Below are 21,275 nucleotides of genomic sequence, written 5' to 3' on the forward strand. Positions count from 1 at the left end.
ACACACATATATATTATATGTATGTGTGTGTGTGTGTGTGTGTGTGTGTGTGTGTGTATGGTTGAAGTCGGAAGGTTACATACACTTTAGCCAAATACATTTAAACTCAGTTTTTCACAATTCCTGACATTTAATCCTAGTTAACATGTCCTGTTTTAGCACATCACTTTATTTTAAGATAGAAATGTCAGAATAATAGTAGAGAGAATGATTTAGTTCAGCTTTTAATTTATCACACATTCCCAGTGGGTCAGAAGTTTACATACACTCAATTAGTATTTTGTAGCATTGCTTTTAAGTTGTTTAACTGGGTCAAATGTTTTGGGTAGCCTTCCACAAGCTTCCCACAATAAGTTGGGTTAATTCTGTCCCATTCCTCCTGACAGAGCTGTGTAACTGGGTCAGGTTTGTAGGCCTCCTTGCTTGCGCACGCTTTTTCAGTTCTGCCCACAAATGTTCTATAGGATTGAGGTCAGGGCTTTGTGATGGCCACTCCAGTACCTTGACTTTGTTGTCCTTAAGCCATTTTACCACAACTTTGGAAGTATGCTTGGGGTCATTGTCCATTTGGAAGAACCATTTGCAACCAAGCTTTAACTTTCCTGACTGATGTCTTGATGTTGCTTCAATATATCCACATAATTGTCCCTCATGATTTCATCTATTTTGTGAAGTGCACCAGTCCCTCCCGCAGCAAAGCACCCCACAAACATGATGCCACCCCGTGCTTCACGGTTGGGATGGTGTTTTTCGGCTTTCAAGCATCCCCCTTTTTCCTCCAAACATAACTATAGTCATTATGGCCTAACAGTTCTATTTTTGTTTCATCAGACCAGAGGACATTTCTCCAAAAAGTACGATCTTTGTCCCCATGTGCAGTTGCAAACCGTAGTCTGGCTTTTTTATGGCGGTTTTGGAGCAGTGGCTTCTTCCTTGCCGAGCGGCCTTTCAGGTTATGTCGATATAGGTCTCGTTTTACTGTGGATGTAGATACTTTTGGACCTGTTTCCCCCAGCATCTTCACAAGGTCCTTTGCTGTTGTTCTGGGATTGATTTGCACTTTTCGCACGAGTACGTTCATCTCTAGAGAGACAGAACGTGTCTCCTTCCTGAGCGGTATGATGGCTGCGTGGTCCCATGGTGTTTATACTTGCGTACTATTGTTTGTACAGATGAATGTGGTACCTTCAGTCGTTTGAAATTGCTCCCAAGGATGAACCAGACTTGTGGAGGTCTACCATTTTTTTCTGAGGTCTTGGCTGATTTCTTTTGATTTTCCCATAATGTCAAGCAAAGAGGCACTGAGTTTGAAGGTATGCCTTGAAATACATCCACAGGTACACCTCCAATAGGCTAATTGACATCATTTGAGTCAATCAGAAACTTCTAAAGCCATGACATCATTTTCTGGAATTTTCCGAGCTGTTTAAAGGCACAGTCAACTTAGTGTATGTAAACTTCTGAACCACTGGAATGTTGATACAGTGAAATATTCTGTCTAAACAATTGTTGGAAAAATTACTTATGTCAAGCACAAAGTAGATGTCCTAACCGACTTGCCAAAAGTATAGTTTGTCAACAAGACATTTGTGGTTGTTGTTGAAAAACAAGTTTTAATGACTTCAACCTAAGTGTATGTAAACTTCCCATTTCAACTGTGTGTGTATATGTTTATATATATATATGTATATGTTATGTCCTTTGTTTTTCTCTTCCCCCTCTCTCTCTGCATCTCCCTCTCTGTGTCTCTCTCCCTCTCTCTCTGTCCCCCCTCTCTCTCTCACCCCCTCTGTCTCTCAGTAGTCTGAAGGATGAAGAGGAGCAGATGTGCCTATCTGTCTGTTGGACATGCTGGACTGCATGTCTATCTGTGAGTACAACAGTACGCTATCAGAAGACTGCATGTCTATCTGTGAGTACAACAGTACGCTATCAGAAGACTGCATGTCTATCTGTGAGTACAACAGTACGCTATCAAAAGTTCAACTCATTTAAACTTTTGATGCGTGTACAGTGTAATATGGGCCCTGTCATCTAAACCAAGGTGAGCTCTGACATTGTCAAAATAGTTTTACCCCAGTAACACTTAGGGTTAGTTCATAAGGCAGGGGTATTGAAATCTGACTCTACAAGGTCCTGAGTACTGCTGGTTTTCCGTTCCTCCAGATAATTAATTGCACTCACCTGGTGTCCCAGGTCTAAATCAGTCCCTGATTTAGTCCCTGATTTAGAGGGGAAAGAATAACTTTAAAAAAAAAAAAGTTAATTCTGGACCTTGATGCCATTTTTCTATTTGAGGGGCATATGATATTCTGTTGTAGTTGCTTTTAGGAACACTATGCACATGTATATCCATTATGGCGCTACCACTATACACCAACTACTACTACCACTGTACACCAACTACTTCAACTGGTGAAGAAAAGCACTGAGTGAAAACAAGACTTTCAGAGCTTCTACTCTGTCTATTTTAGTGTCATTTCAACGTATCAGCTTCTCTATAAAACCTCATGGATGACTGCATGGAGTCACTAAATGTCAGACGAGTCATGTCCTGAGGCCGGGCCACAGAGACCCAGGTCTCAAACAGTCAGTCGGCTCGATGTTAGGGAGGTCGCTAACGGCTCGGAACCTATTATAATTTCCCCCTTTACAGAGTCAGCCTCTGTTTGACGAGGTGTGGAGTGATTAAACATGTATTTTGAGAGAAGCGGATATGGTGAAATGACACTAAAATTGACAGAGTAGAAGCTCTGAAAGTCTTGTTTTCACTCAGTGCTTTTCTTCACCAGTTGAAGTAGTTGGTGTACAGTGGTAGTAGTAGTTGGTGTACAGTGGTAGCGCCATAATGGATATACATGTGCATAGTGTTCCTAAAAGCAACTACAACAGAATATCATATGCCCCTCAAATAGAGTGAAGGGGGAAATTATAATAGGCTCCGAGCCGTTAGCGATCTCCCCTAACATCGACCGACTGACTGTTTGAGACCTGGGTCTCTGTGGCCCGGCCTCAGACATGGACTCGTCTGACATTTAGTGACTCCATGCAGTCATCCATGAAGGTTTTATAGTCCAGCAAGCACCACCACACGCCACTCCACTTACTCCAATCTCATTACACACACAGCCCTATACAGCCCTCTCGATAGTCTGTCACGTTCGTGCCGAGGCCCTAGCCTCCTTCTCTCTCTCTACACTCCTGTCTAATTGTTGCTCCATTTTATTGGCGCATTGACTTCCTTGACACATTTTTCTAAACTGGGGGGAGAGCTAATTCTGTTGGTCTGTCTGTCTCGCAGGGGCTGAGGAATGCCGGCGGAACCACGAGACGCTCATCTGCCCCCTCTGTAGAGCCAAGTGGAAGTCCCATGATTTTTACAGGTAATTTTCACGTGTGTTTGTGTGGGCTAGGAACTAGCAACTCCTGGAAAGACTCCTGGGATGGGGGGAGGGGGAATGATTTGACAGCGCACCAGCTGGTATCTGGTATTGTTGTGTGAAAGACGGGGGAAGCGGCTTCACTATATTTGTGTCTGGGAGGAAAGGAAACACCTGCCTCGTCTGAGATGACAGAACAGCTGTGGAGCTTCGAATCTCATGCAAGCTGAATGCAAGTTATGGTTAACTAATAGTTAGCTAACTATTGAATGGTTTATAAGCTGTTTATAAGCTCATAAAGTGTTAGGGATTTAGATTAGCGCATATCGTGTGGAACTGCACAGTGAATCTGTGATTGATTCATTGCAGGCTATGTCAGTGACACAGTAGCCCAGAGACAGGAAAGAACCTTGAGTGTTAGCGGTGAGCTACGCTACAGTGTATTCGGAAAGTATTCAGGCCCTTTCCCCTTTTCCACATTTTGTTACGTTACTGCCTTATTCTAAAATTTATTAAATCGTATTTTCCCCTCAATCTACCCACAATACCCCATAATGACAAAACAAAAACAGGTTTTTAGACATTTTAAAAATAATAAACTGATGTTACATTTACATAAGTATTCAGACCCTTTACTCAGTACTTTGCTGAAGCACCTTTGGCAGCGATTACAGCCTCGAGTCTTCTTGGGTATGACGCTACAAGCTTGGCACACCTGTATTTGGAGTTTCTCCCATTTCTTCTCTGCAGATCCTCTCAAGCTCTGTCAGGTTGGATGGAGAGCGTTGCTGCGCAGCTATTTTCAGGTTTTTCCAGAGATCGGATTCAATTCCAGGCTCTGGCTGGGCCACTTAAAGACTTGTCCCGAAGCCACTTCTGCGTTGTCTTGGCTGTGTGCTTAGGGTCATTGTCCTGTTGGAAGGTGAACCTTTGCCCCAGTCTGAGGCCCTGAGCACTCTGGAGCAGGTTTTCATCAAGGATCTCTCTGTACTTTGCTCCGTTCATCTTTGCCTCGATCCTGACTAGTCTCCCAGTAGCACGTTAGTGGTGCGCTAGGCTATATCATTCTAGGTCAAACAGTGCTACGCTAATGCAGTGTGCCAGAGCCATCACATTAGCATGTTAGTGGTGCGCTAGGCTATATCATGCTAGGTCAAACAGGGCTATGCTAATGCAGTGTGCCAGAGCCATCACATTAGCATGTTAGTGGTGCGCTAGGCTATATCATGCTAGGTCAAACAGGGCTACGCTAATGCAGTGTGCCAGAGCCATTCCACTTAAAGCTTAATAGAAGCCAATAACTGAGCCCAGGTTGTGAGTTCAGGAATATCAGTGTCAACAGCCCCACCACCTCCCACACACATACACACATTACCATTCGAGACTCACCCCCCACACATCACCATTCGAGACTCACCCCCCACACACATCACCATTCCCTTAGCTCTCAACCCTTACAACCAGCCACTGTAAAACATTATAGAACTAAAAACTTTAGAAATTATGTGTCTCCACAATGTTTATCTGAATGCTCTAGTGCTGTATAATGTTACATACCCCTGAATGAGCCCATGCTAAATACACTAGCCTCAAGAACTTCTTTGAACTTGAAGTGCCGCGTGTGAGTATGCACACGTATGTTAGTGTGCGCACGTGTGTGTGTGTGTGTGTGTACGTAGGTTTGTCGTGAGCTCGATCCCCTCCACAGTGCGGTTATGTGAGCCAGACAGCCAGGCACCAGCCCTTGTTTTGTGCGTCTGCTTGGGAATGAAATGATAGCTGTTGTTGTTTTTCCCCATGAATACTGTCAGAAGACATGAAGACATGAATACTGTCAGAAAGTATCTGTTACCCCCTCCGCCCTGAAATTGTACCCAGTTGTTTTTCTATGTTTTTTTGTTGTTTGTTTGCAATTATGATGACCTGCCATGTCACATGACTCTCGTGCCAATACAACAGGAAGGAAAGAGTTTCATATTTTCCGGTTTCGCTGGGTTGATTCTTGGCGTCTTCAGAATATGATTCCCCCCCACCTCCCCCTMTTGACAACTTCTCCCCCCATTTCATTATATTCTGAAAGTATATTCCTGAATTCTGACCAAGCCTGAATCAGCATATTTGTGACCATTCTTTATTGTAATATCAAATGCKCAGAACTACAATTCAAACTTAGTCTAGTTACCTACCTACCACCACCATTTTGAGTCCCCCAAAAATCGCTAAAAGCTCACTGACTTTGGCGTCTTTCTCGGCAGCCATGACCCCTCATCTGTCTCCATGGAGAATGCGGCGGCGTCATCATCCCACAGCGAAGGKGGTTCCAGAGGGGGGTCATCGTCCCAGGAGGGGGACTTCACCCTGCCACAATACGGGGTCCAGCAGATCCCCCAGACCTACAAAGAGCTGGCCGAGCCCTGGATAAAGGTGAGCGGGGTGGGAAGATGGACGTGGGGTCTATAATGTGGGGACTCTGTCTTATACTTTCAAATTCTTCAAGGAGCTTTTGCATTTTTTAGGACTTTCCCTTTGCCTACAAAGAGGGGTTCACGTGTACTTGTGTCTCTATCCAATCAGTGCCATATTCCTTTCAGACTCATTTAATGTCTCTGTCCTCCCAAGGTGTTTGGCATGGAGGTGGTGGGCTGTCTGTTCTCCAGGAACTGGAACATCAGGGAGATGGCCCTGCGGCGGCTGTCGCATGACGTCAGCGGCGCGCTCCTCCTGGCCAATGGTGAACGCTCCTGGCCGGGGGCGGGGCTAGGGGCCGGGGCWGGCTGCTCTGAGGTGTCGGGTGACGTGGTGGTGGAGTCGTGCTGTAGCGTCCTCTCCATGGTGTGTGCTGACCCTGTCTACAAGGTCTACGTGGCTGCACTGGTGAGACTCAACATTTAGTCATTTAGCAGATGGTCTTATCCAGATCCACTTAACAGTTCCTGCATTCATCTTAAGATAGCTAGGTGGGACAACCACATATCACAGTCATGGCTGATAACTATTTAATTATCAGYGAAGTTGGTGCTAGTAAAAAAGAGCAGTGTGAGTGTTTTAGTACCTTATTTTCTTAAATATGACTGTACCATACTCCAGCTGTCAAGGAAAGCATTTTGGCCCCATAAAGTCTGAAGCCCCGTCCATAAACAACCTCTTATCACGGCGCTTCCAAAACGTTTAYCTTCCAGGAATCACCATCACTTCAAAGACAAATGATACACTGTACTGTATGTACACAGTGATTGCAATGCATAGACGGTCAAGTAACTTCCATTCATTACCATGAACCCAGTGCTGAAGACATGAAATGTGTTGTTATCGGTACTCAGGAATTGATTAATTAGCGCTACCCAATCTCCGCTTTCACCCCTTGGCCTGTCTCCCTTCCTTCCACCACAGCTCTTGAATTGTCCTAAAGTCCACTTCAACAACAAGCTAGCCTGACTAGTCCTAAAGTCCACTTCAACAACAAGCTAGCCTGACTAGTCCTAAAGTCCACTTCAAATGCTAGCCTGACAGTCGCTAAAGTCCACTTCAACAACAAGCTAGCCTGACTAGTCCCTAAAGTCCACTTCAACAACAAGCTAGCCTGACTAGTCCTAAAGTCCACTTCAACAACAAGCTAGCCTGACTAGTCCTAAAGTCAAACCAGCAGGGATTCTCCAGGGACAGACTGAGCATCTCTCTTTTTTCACTCTTCCTAGCCTAATTTCTTCTACTTCGTCTCTTTTAGAGAACAATATTTATTGGTGGCTGTTTTAAAAAATATGCAGACCCTCTGGGGAGCTTGACATTTCCCCCCGCGGCACTTTGCTTCAGCAGAGCTGCGGTTATGGAAAACAAAAAGAGTTCTGTCTTCTCTGGGGGCTTTCCAGCGTGTTTAGCAGCAGACAGACTTTTGGCGTCTGTTGTATTCTTCTATTAAGACAAAGCAGGGGATGTTGGTGATGGCGGGGAGTGGACTAAAAATACCATGGGCACCACCAGAGTTGGAAATACCATGGGCACCACCAGAGTTTGGGACAAAAATCGACTTTAATCGCCGTTTTGAAAAGCCTCTACTTTGTTTGAGGCAGCCTTGGAAAGTTTGCTCAGATCACGGGGCAAAGTCGTTAGCTACGTGCGCTCTACCTGGGACCTTGTAACGAGTGAAAATGCCAGAGCCACCATTTCAATAACTTTGATTGGGGTCCTATTTTCTTGCCTTGTCATACCATGTGATGTGGCTTCCCCTTTGGAAGTTTTGTTTGTTTTGCCAAAATGCTTGTTTATTGATATGATCCGTCTCTCCTGAGAGTAGAGTAGGCTGTGGAGAATGTAGTAATGGAGGGAGAGGGAGGGAGTGCGTGTATGTAGTGCTGTGTTTGAGTGATTTGTGAGTGAGTGGGATGAGGTGGTTGGAGGAAGGAGTAGCCTTGTCTGCCTGGTGGAGGGAGGGAGGGAGGGTGGGGGAGAAAGAGTCTCTGAGTCCCTCTCTCTTTTTCTCTCTATCGGTCTCTGGGCAGCATTCCAATTCAACGCTCTATCAGTCACCACTCCCCACACCWCTTCTCTCTCTCTGGGAGTAAGGGTCAGGCTGCACCGCCTGTAACCCAGCACCTCTACCCCTCTCCTGGGGGGAGCACCACCAAGTGTCCTCCAGCCGAGGCCACAGAGGGTCTCTAATGGCCTGTGATCAGGCCCAGGTGGACATATTCTCACAGGAATAGAYGGGGTCGTAACTCGACTGGGTCAAAAGCGTAATTTCCCCAACCGCCTTATTAGTATTACATTTGGGCTCCAAGAGGTCTTGTGTTGCGCAATCATTTTTAAATTAGCAACTTGCCATCTCAGCATTTGCCTTGTTTGGTTTAGTCATGTAGGKCAAAAACWTTTTTKGGGGGGGRGCTTTATATAAAGTATTWAAAACTCATAGTTGATAGTAAGTTATTATACATTAGACTGGACAATATTGTTGTCACATTCACTATCACTGTTCTTGTCTTTACCCATGTTCCACACACAGGACTAGGGATAAAGTGTTTGTAGTACTGACTGTATGTTTGAAGTGGTAATGTGAACCCTGGTCTCTCACCCCCTTGTTGTAGAAAACCTTGCGGGCCATGCTGGTGTACACGCCCTGCCAMTCAGTGTCTGAACGCTCGCGCCTGCAGCAGCTGCTCCGGCCCGTGGTGGAGACCGTCCTGGTCAAATGTGCCGACGCCAACAGGTAAAGTCAGTCTGAAACTACAGAGTGGGATAGATATGGGAGCCTGACTACAACTGCTTGTAGCTAGTGCCCTCAGGTGGAGAATACACAACAGGACTTGTTAGGTTTCTCCCAGTATGATCAGTGGTGAGTTCTATCAGGGATATTCACATCTGAGCCTGGAGGTCCGGAGTGATGCTGGTTTTCTGTTCTACCTGATAATTAATTGCACCCACTTGGTGTAAATCAGTCACTGATCAGAGGGGAACAATGAAAATCAGCAGTGGAACTGGCTTCCAGGTCCAGATATACATTTCCATGATATATCTCTAAGAACTGACTCAAATATGGGCACCTTTACTTGTGGTATAATACTGTTAGTCAACAGATCTCCATGATTCCTGTCTCATTTCAGTAGGTCTATGTTGCACACTGTATAATCTCGTTTAAGCCAGAACTAAAATGCTGCTTCATTTGGTCAGAATGTTAACGTAGTCTGTCCACAAGAGATAACACACTGTATAAAAGTTAGAGTATGAATGACGGCCATTAGCAGTCTAGCATGGACATTAATTCTGAGTGTCGTGTCCAGTCGTACCAGCCAGCTGTCGGTGTCCACACTACTGGAGCTGTGYAAAGGCCAGCTGGGAGAGCTGGCTGTGGGTAGAGAGATCCTCAAAGCAGGTAAGAGCTATAAATCCCATGCAACCCCTCTGGGTTATCAGTGGAAATGTAGYATTCACCCCATATCACATACTCACCACAATTTATATATGCGACTTTGACTATCTGTTGTCTTAAGTGTTTTTTCTTCTTCTCAACAACAGTAAATATGCCACTTGTCTAATACTCAATATCCATCTGGCCATTAATGCCCAGGTGTATAGGTCCTCGACATCCAACTGACAACTCATTGTAAGCGTCTCTCCCTATCCATCTCKCTCAGGGTCCATCGGTATTGGCGGGGTGGACTATGTCTTGAACTGCATCCTGGGACCCCAGACGGAGGCCAATAACTGGCAGGCCCTGCTGGGCCGTCTGTGTCTGATTGACAGGCTCCTGCTGGAGTTCCCTGCTGAGTTCTACCCCCACATCGTCTCYGGAGGGGACTGGCACCAGTCTCAGACCCTGGGGGACAGGTACGCAATCTTCTCCTCTTCTAGACTTGTTCTTGTATAGCCTGATTCACCTAGCTGCTGACTCGAGTCTGACTCCCTGGGAGAGGAGTGCCACAGGGATGAGCGTTGTGCCCAGTGATATTTCCCTGACTTAGTAGTTTGGATCTTGTAGTCACGTAGCCTTGAGCTCACAGCATTGATATGGTGACCTTGTCCTGGTATAGCCTCGATCACCTAGACAAAGTCAAAACCTTGTACGCTTGAGTGCGTAGCCTTGGATACATAGCCTTGACCTGGCCCATTACTCTGAATGCTTGGGAAGTTCATTAAGGGGCCTAATGTGCTATTATGGATTCTTTGGGTATTGCTATTAATAAACACTCCTAACTTTATTAAAAATGGTGTCCTGGTTTGTAGCTTGTAATTCAGTAGTTTGGTCTGTTCTTAATGTTGATGACATGGTAATTAAAATATTTTTTATTCTAAGTTAAAATATGTAGACTCGTGATGACCAAACTCGGGTCTGGATACAAACTCGGGTCTGGATAACACTTCCTTGAATCGTGCCTTTATATCTCACACAGTGATTTTATTGCAAGAGAGTGTACTATAGGGAATAGGAAGCTACAGCCTTTTAAGTTGTCCTTCTCCTGTTCCTCTGTCCAGGTATCAGAAGCTGCTCCCCTTACTGAGCTTCTCACTGCAGTCCATCGACAACTCCCACTCTATGGTGGGCAAGCTGTCTCGCCGCGTGTTCCTGAGCGCCGCGCGCATGGTGGCCCGCGTGCCGCACATCTTCGTCAAGCTCCTGGACATGCTGAGCGTCACCAGCTCCACTCACTACGCCCGCATGCGCCGCCGCCTGCTCGCCATCGCCGAGGAGATGGACATCCTGGACGCCATCAACCTGGGTCTGGAGAGCATGGAGCACAGCGCCAGCGAGGCGCACCAACGGGCAAGCGCCGCCTTCCTTGAGCCCTCCGCGCCTCAGAACTCGCCCAACGTGACCGAGAGCAACACCCCGACGCATACGGTCCAGATGACCAGCGGGAAGGGAGGGAGAGGTTTCTCCGGCAACCTGGGAGCGAGTCCTGAGGATATAAGTGAGAGGTTAGCGGCCATCTCAACTAGCGCTGGGCGTCCCAATATGGCCACTTCCACGTGCGGTGGGGCCCTGGCCGAGCACCCAAAGCCCCCCGTTCAGGCGCGTAACCGCCCCCTCAGCCAGTGCCTGAACTCTACGCCTTCCAGCCAAACCCCCAGCCTCCCCTCGCCCTCCGCCTCCCACCCTCCCCCCTCCTTCCCAGGCCCTGACAGCAGTACCAAACCCCGGCCCCAGAGCTTCGTCCCCAGCAAGCTAGCGTCAACTGCCCCCTCTTCTGCTTCCTCCTGCTCTCCAGGCGCCCAGCGCAGGTTTCCCCAGCAGAAGCCCTTCAGCAACAAGGACCCAGAGAAGCAGCTCCCCTCCCCCTGTTTCACCCAGGCCCGACCCCTCCCCTCCAGCCAGATCCACAGACCAAAGCCCTCCCGACCCACCCCCTCCGAGGGGGCCAAGACCCTCTGCACCTCGCCCACTCCAAGAGCCGCCAAGATGGGCATGAAGCTGGACCTCCAGGGGGAATCGCCCAGCCTCTCCACCAGCGCCTCCGGAGGTGAAGGCCCCTCCACAGGGGGCCACATGGGGGGKGCCACCACCCTCATCAGCAGCGAGGACAGCTGCTTCACCCCTGTGGAAGAGAAGTTCCGTGGACTGGATGCCTCTGCTGAGCTCAACTCCTCCATGGAAGACCTCCTGGAAGCATCTTTGCCCGTTGCTGGTGACACCACCACCGTCACGTTCCAGTCGGAGGTGGCCGTGCTGTCGCCGGAGCGGGCTGGGGACGGGCCGGGAGGAGGGGGAGAGGTGGGGATGTACAGCGAGGACGTGACGCAGCACCAGAAGTGCAAGGAGAAGATGGAGGCGGAGGAGGAGGCGGCGCTGGCCGTAGTTATGGCCATGTCAGAGTCGCAGGATGCGCTGCCCATCATCCCCCAGCTGCAGGTGGATAAAGACCAGGACATCATCATCATCCAGGCAGATGTGAGTCAATGTGCACCTTCAGTAACATATGTCCCTACAAGGCTTTAGACTTCCTCAGTGTTCCCTAAACAAAAGGGCAGTTTCCCAGACACAGATTAAGCCTTATGTTTCTCCATTGAGCTTCCTTTTTCTCCAGGACTAGGCTTAATTTGTGCCCAGGAAACTGCCCCAGTAACTGGCTTAATAAATAACATATAATTTTTACCTTTATTTAACTAGGCAAGTCAGTTAAGAACAAATTCTTATTTTCAATGACAGCCTAGGAACAGTGGGTTAACTGCCTTGTTCAGGGACAGAACGACAGATTTGTACCTTGTCAGCTGGGGGATTCGATCTTACAACCTTTCGGTTACTAGTCCAAYGCTCTAACCACTAGGCTACGCTGCCGCATAGAGAACATTGTCACACCCAAGGTCAGAGAATACATGGGAATAATCATTCATATCAACCTGCCAATGTTGACTGARGCCCTAAATCTAACCCACAGCGTGTGTGTGGTGCTAGGCCTATTACCTATACACATGCTGGCTGTGGGAAGCCTACCACTTCACGGCTGAGCCGTTGTTGCTCCTAGACGTTTCCACTTCACAATAACAGCACTTACAGTTGACCAGGGAAGCTCTAGAAGGGCAGAAATTGACAGTGCCACATTGAAAGTCACTGAGGTCTTCAGTAAGCGCCATTTTACTGCCAATGTTTGTCTGTGGAGATTGGCTGTGTGCTTGATTTTATACACCTGTGTGGCTGAAATAGTCGAATCCACTCATTTGAAGGTGTGTGTGTATGTACAGTTGAAGTCGGAAGTTCACGTACCTTCAAACTCAGTGCCTCTTTGCTTGACATCATGGGAAAATCAAAAGAAATCAGCCAAGACCTCAGAAAAAAAATAGTAGACCTCCACAAGTCTGGTTTCATCCTGGGAGCAAATTTCCAAAGGCCTGAAGGTACCGCCTAACGTTCATACCCGCTGATCAAAACATAAGTACGCAAGTCATATCACAAAAGACACCACAACCAATGGGACACGCAAGCTGTCATACCGCTCCAGGAAAGGAGAAGCGTTCTGTCTCCTAGAGATACGTACTTTGCGTGCAAAAAGTGCCAATCAATCCCAGAACAAACACAAAGGACCTTGTGAGGATTTTGCTGGAGGAAACAGGCACACGACAGTATCTATACCACAGTACAAAAACGAGTCCTATATCGACATAACCTGAAAGGCTGCTCAGCAGGAAAAGCCATTGCTCCAAAACCGCCATTAAAAGCCATCAGACTACGAGTTTGCCATTGCCAATCGGCCAACAGAAATCTACGTATATAGAAAAGAGATATAAAATAGGAGTATCTGTTATGGTGCATAATGACCATCGGTATGTTTGGGTGAAGAGGAGGCCGGGGCCTTGCAAGCCGAAGAAGCACTATTCCGTGAAGTCGACTGGGGGGTGGGCAGTCTATGTATGGGGGTGCTTTCACCTCGCGAGAGTGGCCGCTTGCACTTCACAAATAGATGGCATCATGAGGAGAGTTATGTGGATATATTGAAGGAACATCTCAAGACATCAGTCAAGAAAAAGTTAAAGCTCGGTCGCAAATGGGTCTTCCAAAATGGTGGCGATACTTGCATTGGCTTAAGGACAAAGAAGTCAAGGTATTGGTGTGGCCATCACAAAGCCCTGACCTCAATCGCATAGACAATTTGTGGGCAGAACTTAAAAAGCGTGCGCAAAGCAAGGAGGCTACAAACCCTGACCCAGTTACACCAGCTCTGTCAGGAGGAATGGGCCAAAAATTCACCCAACTTATTGTGGGAAGCTTGTGGAAGGCTACCCGAAACGTTTGACCCAAGTTTAACAATTTAAAAGCAATGCTGCAACATACTAATTGAGTGTATGTAAACTTCTAACCACTGGGAATGTGATGAAGAAATCATAATCTACTATTATTCTGACATTTCACATTCTTAAACAAGGTGGTAATCCTAGACTGACCTAAAACAGGGAATTCTTACTAGGATTAAATGCCAGGAATTGTGAAACCGAGTTTAAATGTATCTGGCTAAGGTGTATGTAAACCTCCGACTTCAGGTGTGTATGTGTGTGTCATACTGACGTGTTGTCATCCCATGCTTCCCCAGACTCCAGAGACACTGCCTGGCCATACCAAAGCCAAGCAGCCCTACAGGGAGGGCCAGGAGTGGCTGAAGGGCCAGCAGATTGGCCTGGGGGCCTTCTCCTCCTGCTACCAGGCCCAGGACGTGGGCACTGGCACCCTGATGGCCGTCAAACAGGTGAGAAGAGGAGACACATGSCAACCACAGATGTCTGCCCTGATACACACCTGTTGATGTCAGAGAAATAGATGGTTATAAAAATGTGTCCTAGCCAGTCAGAGCTCTTACCATAGCGCATGTATACCTATTCAATGCTTTCCCATCTACAGGAGTGTTTAGGGAATAAGGGCTAGGTGTTGTTGCTAGGTGGGGCCTATGGGTCTCTTGTGTTCCCTGGTGCAGAAACTCTGGGGATTYCATGTCAGAGTTGTGACTTCATTTTAGCTAGTGACCTCAAACTGAGATGTTGCCCTTAAAGAGAATGTCCAGCTCTCTTCCCCTGATAACCCTGTGTATGCATGTCCTCCCCGACTATAGGTGACCTACGTCAGGAACACATCGTCGGAGCAAGAGGAGGTGGTGACTGCTCTGAGGGAGGAGATCCGGATGATGGCCCACCTCAACCACCCCAACATCATCCGTATGCTGGGGGCCACCTGCGAGAAGAGCAACTACAACCTGATGGTGGAGTGGATGGCAGGTAACGACCTCCTCCTCTGCTGCTGCTGCTGATGATGATGATGATATCCCACGTTGAAAAAAGCCTTAATTGAAATTTTGGGGGGGGGGTTCCTGCTTTTCTCATTTGTTCAATTCAATTTTGATTTAGTTGATAAAAAATATTTATGAAAATTGATAGATTTTCGTTTTCTTGCTTTTTATCTTTGATGTGATTATTCTTTTTGTATTTATTCAACTTTTCAGAACTGGGTACATAAAATAGAAATTTAACCTTTAATGAGTGATGAATATGTATCAGCAGCATTAACTTCCTGTATGTAAATAAGACAAGTCATGTCCAATTGGAACTAACCAGAAGTTGAACTTGATAGTAGATATTGTAACTTTTGACCCCATCCCTACTATAAATTTCCTCCTATAACAATCACATATGTTGCTCCCGTAGAAATAGAAGTACTGGGTGTACCATTAATAGGATAAATAGTCATTATATTTCATGGGTTGATCCTCTCTCTGTTGTGTMCAGGTGGCAGTGTGTCCCATCTCCTGAACAAGTATGGAGCCTTCAAGGAGGCTGTGATCATCAACTACACGGAGCAGCTGCTCCGAGGCCTGGCCTACCTCCACGAGAACCAGATCATCCACAGAGACATCAAAGGTGAGGGCACACACATACACACCCTCCAGCGCACAGGAAGTCCCTGCTGCTATTGAGCTGCCTGTCGCAGGGTTCAAGGTGGGCTCTCAGGAAACACACTCATTCCATGTGTTTCACCTTTTCCGGGTGGAACTTTGGAGACTGAGTGGTAAGTAACTGCTGCTGTAAGTCGCTCTGCCGAAGAGCGTCTGCTAAAGGACAAATGTAGTGTAGAAATAAGAAACTATAATAAGGGCTTGTGGTTTGTATGGACTGGTCAGGAATAATTAACTAGAGACTGACTACTGGCTTTGTACTGGTAACGGAATAATTAACTAGAGACTGACTACTGGGTTTATACAGGTCAGGAATAATTAACTAGAGACTGACTACTGGGTTTGTACTGGACAGTCAGGAATAACTAACTAGAGACTGACTACTGGGTTTGTACAGGACAGTAGGAATAACTGACTACTGGGTTTGTACTGGACAGGTCAGGAATAACTAACTAGAGACTGACTACTGGGTTTGTACTGGGAGGAATAACTCACTAGAGACTGACAACTGGGTTTGTACTGACGGTCAGGAATAACTAATCGAGACCTGACTACTGGGTGACTAGTCAGAACACACCTCACCCTACCTCTCCTGTTATGGCATACTATAACTCACCTTCTCTCCCCCTGTCTCCTCCAGGTGCCAACCTGCTGATTGACAGCACAGGTCAGAGGCTGAGGATAGCTGACTTCGGTGCTGCAGCCAGACTGGCCTCCAAGGGCACTGGCGCAGGGGAGTTCCAGGGCCAACTCCTGGGAACCATTGCCTTCATGGCCCCAGAGGTAGGCATGGATGAAAGGGAGAGAGAGTAAATCTGTTTTAGAATTAGCATTCTGTTCCYGGCCTTTATAGTGCAATCCTTTTGACTGGAGCCATAGTGAATTTCAGACACAGCCTAACACACACACTGCGTACAAGTGATGGCTCGCATAAAACGAGTAAATTCCGCCACTTAAACCAATGTCCTAAGATCAAAACCCCCAGTCCTCTGTATCCTCTTTGTGGAGAGGGTCTGAAAGAGGTAGAAGCCGAAGCATTAGCCTTCTGTGGGGGCTGTTCGTTTTGAAGAGGGCCCTGATCATGCTGGTATTAAACTGGGCTGTCATGCTGTGGGAGGCCTGGGCAGTTGAACTCCCTCCTAATTAAACAAGGTTTTGGGAGCCACTACAATAACAAGACATTAAGGGGTCGGCCTCCATTGTGGGGGCCTTCTCTTTCAAAGGGGATTAAAATGCTCTTACATTTGGGAGTTACTGAGAAATCTAAATCCACTTTAATTCACTTCCGTAGCGAACACGTGACTCTGAATGGCCCGTATAATGGCGGCTGGGTTTCACCGCCGGAAAAAAGCTTTGTCGGAATCCAACGACATTTTAAATGGCCTTCCCCATACGTACGAAAGCTAGATTTGGCCTGGGAATAAATTGAAGCCATAGTCATGTGACAAATGTAGAAACAGGGCAACTAAATAGACACAACAAAACATAATGCCCGCCTATGGGAGGCTCCGTAATACATTTAACTCTTTTTGGTTTGACGTTGTGTGTCCATCCACCAAAAAGTGTCTGTTGTGTAACTATGCCACTCCTCAACAACACCCAGTCAAGTGCTATAAAACAATGACTTGCCATTTCAGTCCTTTCTGCYGCTATTTGCAAATGSTAGMCTATGAATGGAGTAGAGTTAAGTGTGTGTAGTGGGCCCGTGCAGTAAAGGCTTAAATTCAATAAACGTCACGCAGTTGTCCATATGTTGATACCTTTTTGTGTACGGTTGACTCTGCAGGTGCTGCGTGGACAGCAGTACGGCCGGAGCTGTGACGTGTGGAGTGTGGGCTGTGCCATCATCGAGATGTCGTGTGCCAAGCCCCCCTGGAACGCAGAGAAACACTCCAACCACCTCGCTCTCATATTTAAGGTGCCACCAATACAAGCACAGCCACAAAGTTAGATTTTAAGGAAACCATGTCTATTCAGTTAGATAAGTGATAAATACATTTTATAAAAAAAAAAAAATGTGATCAATGTGTCTTCACGACCAGAAATATCCTATACCTAGAAATGTTATTAGTACTCTTTAACGTTACCATTGAATATGTGACCCACTAAAAACCACAGTCGGTGTTTTACATCACTAGATGGAATTGGCACCACATTACTGTCTTACATCACTAGATGGAATTGGCACAACATTACTGTTTTAGGATTGATGTACACGTAGAGCTGTAAAATACATATACCAGAAAAAGCACCCTATTGGCCTGTTTCATCCAAAGGTTGATTGGGTTTCAACAGTAGCATGACCTCACCCTCCCTCCCCCAGATTGCGAGTGCCACCACGGCGCCCTCCATCCCTCCCCAACTGACCCCTGGCCTGAGGGACGTCACCCTGCGCTGCCTTGAGCTGCAGCCTGCCGACCGGCCCCCATCCAGGGAACTCCTCAAGCACCCCGTCTTCCGCCTCAACTGGTAGTCCCCAACATCCTCCCACAGTCCCCCTAGCCTCACTATCCCATAGTGTCTACTACTGAAGGCCCAGCCAGCCTGCCTGCTTTTCTCTCCTCCTCCCACCGCTGACAATCAGACCAGCCTCCATAACACAAGACCAGCCTACCTAACCCCAGACCGCCCTTTATCCACCCCAGACCAGCCTCCCTAACCCCAGACCGCCCTCCATCCACACCAAACTGCCCCCAGTCATGAGTGGAGGGCCTGGGATGGATGGGATACCTGGGTAATACCCTCCCACTCCACTACTATGGCCTCAAACTGCTGTACCTTAGCACAAAATGCAAAAAGCGAGTCGCAAACGTTCTACTACGAAAACGGTGCTTTCTTAGTTAGTGCCATGTTGGTATACTGTAGTCTGTATTGCTCTGTTTTATCAAGCCTCTGTTCTGGTAAAGAAATGGTTCCGTCAGCACTTTGGTAGCCATTTTGCAATGGTTTCGAGAAGTTCTTCTTCCCATTTTAACCCCCCGTGAGTCAACAAATAAGTCCTTAGAACCGCAATCTGGAGACGACGGAGTAAAATGGTTTTTATCACTGTTATGTTGTAACGTCGGGTCATAAGTTTCCGACTCGGTTTTTGTTTTTAGAGTATCCTATGTGTAGAAGAAAGGCATAATGAAGCAGTTTTAATCGGTTGAATTTGTGCATAACTGCATTTCTATAAAGATGCCTTTAAGATGTGCATTTTACTGTTGGGCCATAAAGCTTAGTCGAATAATCATGAAGATTACTTAAGTATTTCAGGGAGCGGTGATATATCTAACAGAAACATTGCTAGTTTGGCTAGCATAACGCTGAATGTGAACGCTTACGATGCCCGTATTGTCTCAAATGTTATTTTGTTTGATTTTATTTTATTTTTTAGATAGAAAGATCCCATGTATGAAGTTATGATTTTATATATATATAATAACACCCCAAAAAGATAGATATATTTTTGGGGTGTTATTGTATATTCAAAGCTATCCTTAAGAGATTGAGACATTTATTGTGTATGGGCGTAAGTTTTCCGAACAACATTTTGATGTCGTACCACACTGTTAAAATGAAAACACCCTGTTGGTCTCTTAACTCTCGCTGTTACAATTGAGCCATGTGCATCGCACATATTTTAGCGTTTTTTAATMATTTTATGAGCCCTAAATGCTGTGTCCATACATTCAAAACCGCTATATTCAATATTGATCTACCATTCTTCTGGTGCTGTTCCTTTGTAGAATGTCACGCTACAATTCAACAATTTAGATTTWTTTTWWTTTTTTATCTTGGCTCTATTTTTAAAACAAATTGTTATAAAATCCATGTACATCTGAGGTTTTCTATGACTCTTCTATTTTCCATTGTGGATACTCTATATAATGAATATAAATGCTGTACAATGTTTTTTATTTTTGGTGGAGGGATATTTCTCTGATTTAAGGCTGACTTTTCTGCTTAAATGTTTTACCATCTCTTTTTGATTAGAATTCTCAAACATGTTCCTAAATGGTGTTAATTTATGAACTATAACTCTCCAAGTGTTGTTGTTCTGGTTGTAATCTATTAAGAAAGTAAAAGGATGATAATTAAGATGTAGAATGTTTCCAAATTCAACCTTTTTTTAAATGGGGAATATGCATTTAATTGCTATTTTTATTTGGAATCTCTTAATGGCAAGGGTTTGAGACAATTTCAAAAATTCWTTTTTTTAAGCAGAAAATGTAATCTATTTAAAACATATCCTATTCTTTACGTGGAGTACAAGCTGATCAAGCTTGAAGAGTTAAATGTAAATACATGTGAAGTTTGGTAGCTAAAATGATTGTACTTGACTGTATTTTTATACCAYACTCTTTTCCATTTTATTTTTGTTCCTGCTTCGGGTTATTTTTCTTATGCCTTTTTAAAAGCTTTAAAGTTATGCACTCTGGTCTTTTTTATATACTGGAAGAAAAATCTGTTTCTGTCATTCATAAAAGCTAATCAGTATTACTTCAATTTGTCATGTCTATAATTCTTACCAATCTCTTAATGCCTTCGGAATCCTCTTGTCCACCTGTGTCTCAGCCAGCTTGCTGGTCTTTATCTATTTTGTCTTATTTTATGCTGATGTGATGTAATCTTATGTGCTTTTTTTGGATCTAAGCTGGACTGAAATTTGTGTGAAATTGTTTCCTGTGTCACTTGGTGGTACTTTTTTTATTTGTAAAAAACATCTTGCTGTTTTATTCCAGTCTCTACTACCTCAGGTGTCCTATAGAGTCTCTTCTACCAAAGTTCACTTTCTCAATATATATATATATATAATCTTTTTTTTGACTTCGTTTTTTTTTCTTCAAAGATTTTCAGGGCTTAAGGGCTAACTTATATTAGCACCTTTACTGTGCAAATAAACTCATGAAATCTCTGGATTAAGAAAAAAAATGGCTTAAGCTGTATCCTGTAAGTTAAAATGTATCAAGATATTTTAATTATTACAATTTTTACCCCATTCTAAGCATTTTATTGCATAAATTGGAACTTATTTTGGTGTTTGTCTTTATGGTAAATAAACAAAAAATTGGGAAAAAGGTTTCTTGTTCCTCCTGTCAATTCTTTGTCAAAGCCTCAGAACCACATAACTACTGTGTTCAGTTTATCAATGGGCRTACAGACGAGTATCCTTGACTTTATTATGAGTTAGAGCAACCTCTACTTCAGAATGCCGGTGCTATTCAGTCCAACCTATGTCTTCCCTTTTTAAAATGAAGGTTAAATAAAACCTTGTCATCTGAGATAGATCCTTAACTGTGGGCGACAGGTAGCCTAGTGGTTAGAGCGTTGGACTAGTAACTGAAAGGTTGCAAGATCTAATCCCCGAGCTGACAAGGTCAAAAAAAATCTGTCGTTCTGCCCCTGAACAAGGCAGTTAGGCCATCATTGAAAATAAGAATTTGTTCTTAACTGACTTGCTTTTTTAAATAAATAGTCAGTACAGGACAAAGATGCGTATAACTCTTAACTCTATCAAAACCATGATCACTTTCCTTGAAAGCATCATGTGGTAGGACTTGTTCTGGAGGATAGGGCTAGCACAATTACCGCGGAACTGCCAGTTATGGATGAAGACCGTCATGAAAAGAAAATAACCGTCAAACGTTTAACTGAAGACTGGTTCTTGCGGTTGAGTCAGTTTCTGCTGTAACATGGTTAAGAACATGATTAAACTTTGTTGCTCCTTGCTGAAACAAGCAAAAGAGTGTTTGTGGAATGGGGACACTCGTTGTATTCATTATATTTCTATGGCAGCACGCATTCAGGAGGAGAACATGCCAGTTAAGATCATCCAGAATTCCAGACTGACACAGCCCTACTGGTGGTTGTGTTGGAGATGGACCTGTCAGTTGGTTCAGTACAAGTCACTCAGTGGAATACTGGCCTAAAAGTCTATTTAACCAAGACATGCCTTGTCTGGCTTCAATAATAATATATATTTTAAAATGTAACACGCTTTTCAAAAACCCAAATTGACACAAAAAAATGTATATATAAAAGTGTAAGAGCT

At 45.2% G+C, this 21,275-nt stretch overlaps 1 protein-coding gene across 1 annotated transcript in view; it reads left to right on the plus strand.

Moving 5' to 3' along the window:
• map3k1 (mitogen-activated protein kinase kinase kinase 1, E3 ubiquitin protein ligase) overlaps nt 1-20,305 on the plus strand; it is a 67,283-nt gene extending 46,978 nt beyond the window's left edge. Inside the window, 15 exon segments of the mRNA XM_070442898.1 lie at nt 1,804-1,829; nt 1,832-1,912; nt 3,302-3,383; nt 5,636-5,804; nt 6,000-6,254; nt 8,459-8,580; nt 9,152-9,243; nt 9,506-9,698; nt 10,344-11,757; nt 13,892-14,044; nt 14,405-14,567; nt 15,075-15,206; nt 15,882-16,024; nt 17,028-17,159; nt 17,565-20,305. Coding sequence (XP_070298999.1) covers nt 1,804-1,829; nt 1,832-1,912; nt 3,302-3,383; nt 5,636-5,804; nt 6,000-6,254; nt 8,459-8,580; nt 9,152-9,243; nt 9,506-9,698; nt 10,344-11,757; nt 13,892-14,044; nt 14,405-14,567; nt 15,075-15,206; nt 15,882-16,024; nt 17,028-17,159; nt 17,565-17,714 — 3,307 coding nt within the window. The 3' untranslated portion in view covers nt 17,715-20,305.
• The last annotated feature ends 970 nt before the right edge of the window (nt 20,306-21,275 follow it).

The sequence above is a fragment of the Salvelinus sp. IW2-2015 genome, linkage group LG4q.1:29, assembly GCF_002910315.2.
Source record: "Salvelinus sp. IW2-2015 linkage group LG4q.1:29, ASM291031v2, whole genome shotgun sequence".
NCBI lineage: Eukaryota > Metazoa > Chordata > Actinopteri > Salmoniformes > Salmonidae > Salvelinus > Salvelinus sp. IW2-2015.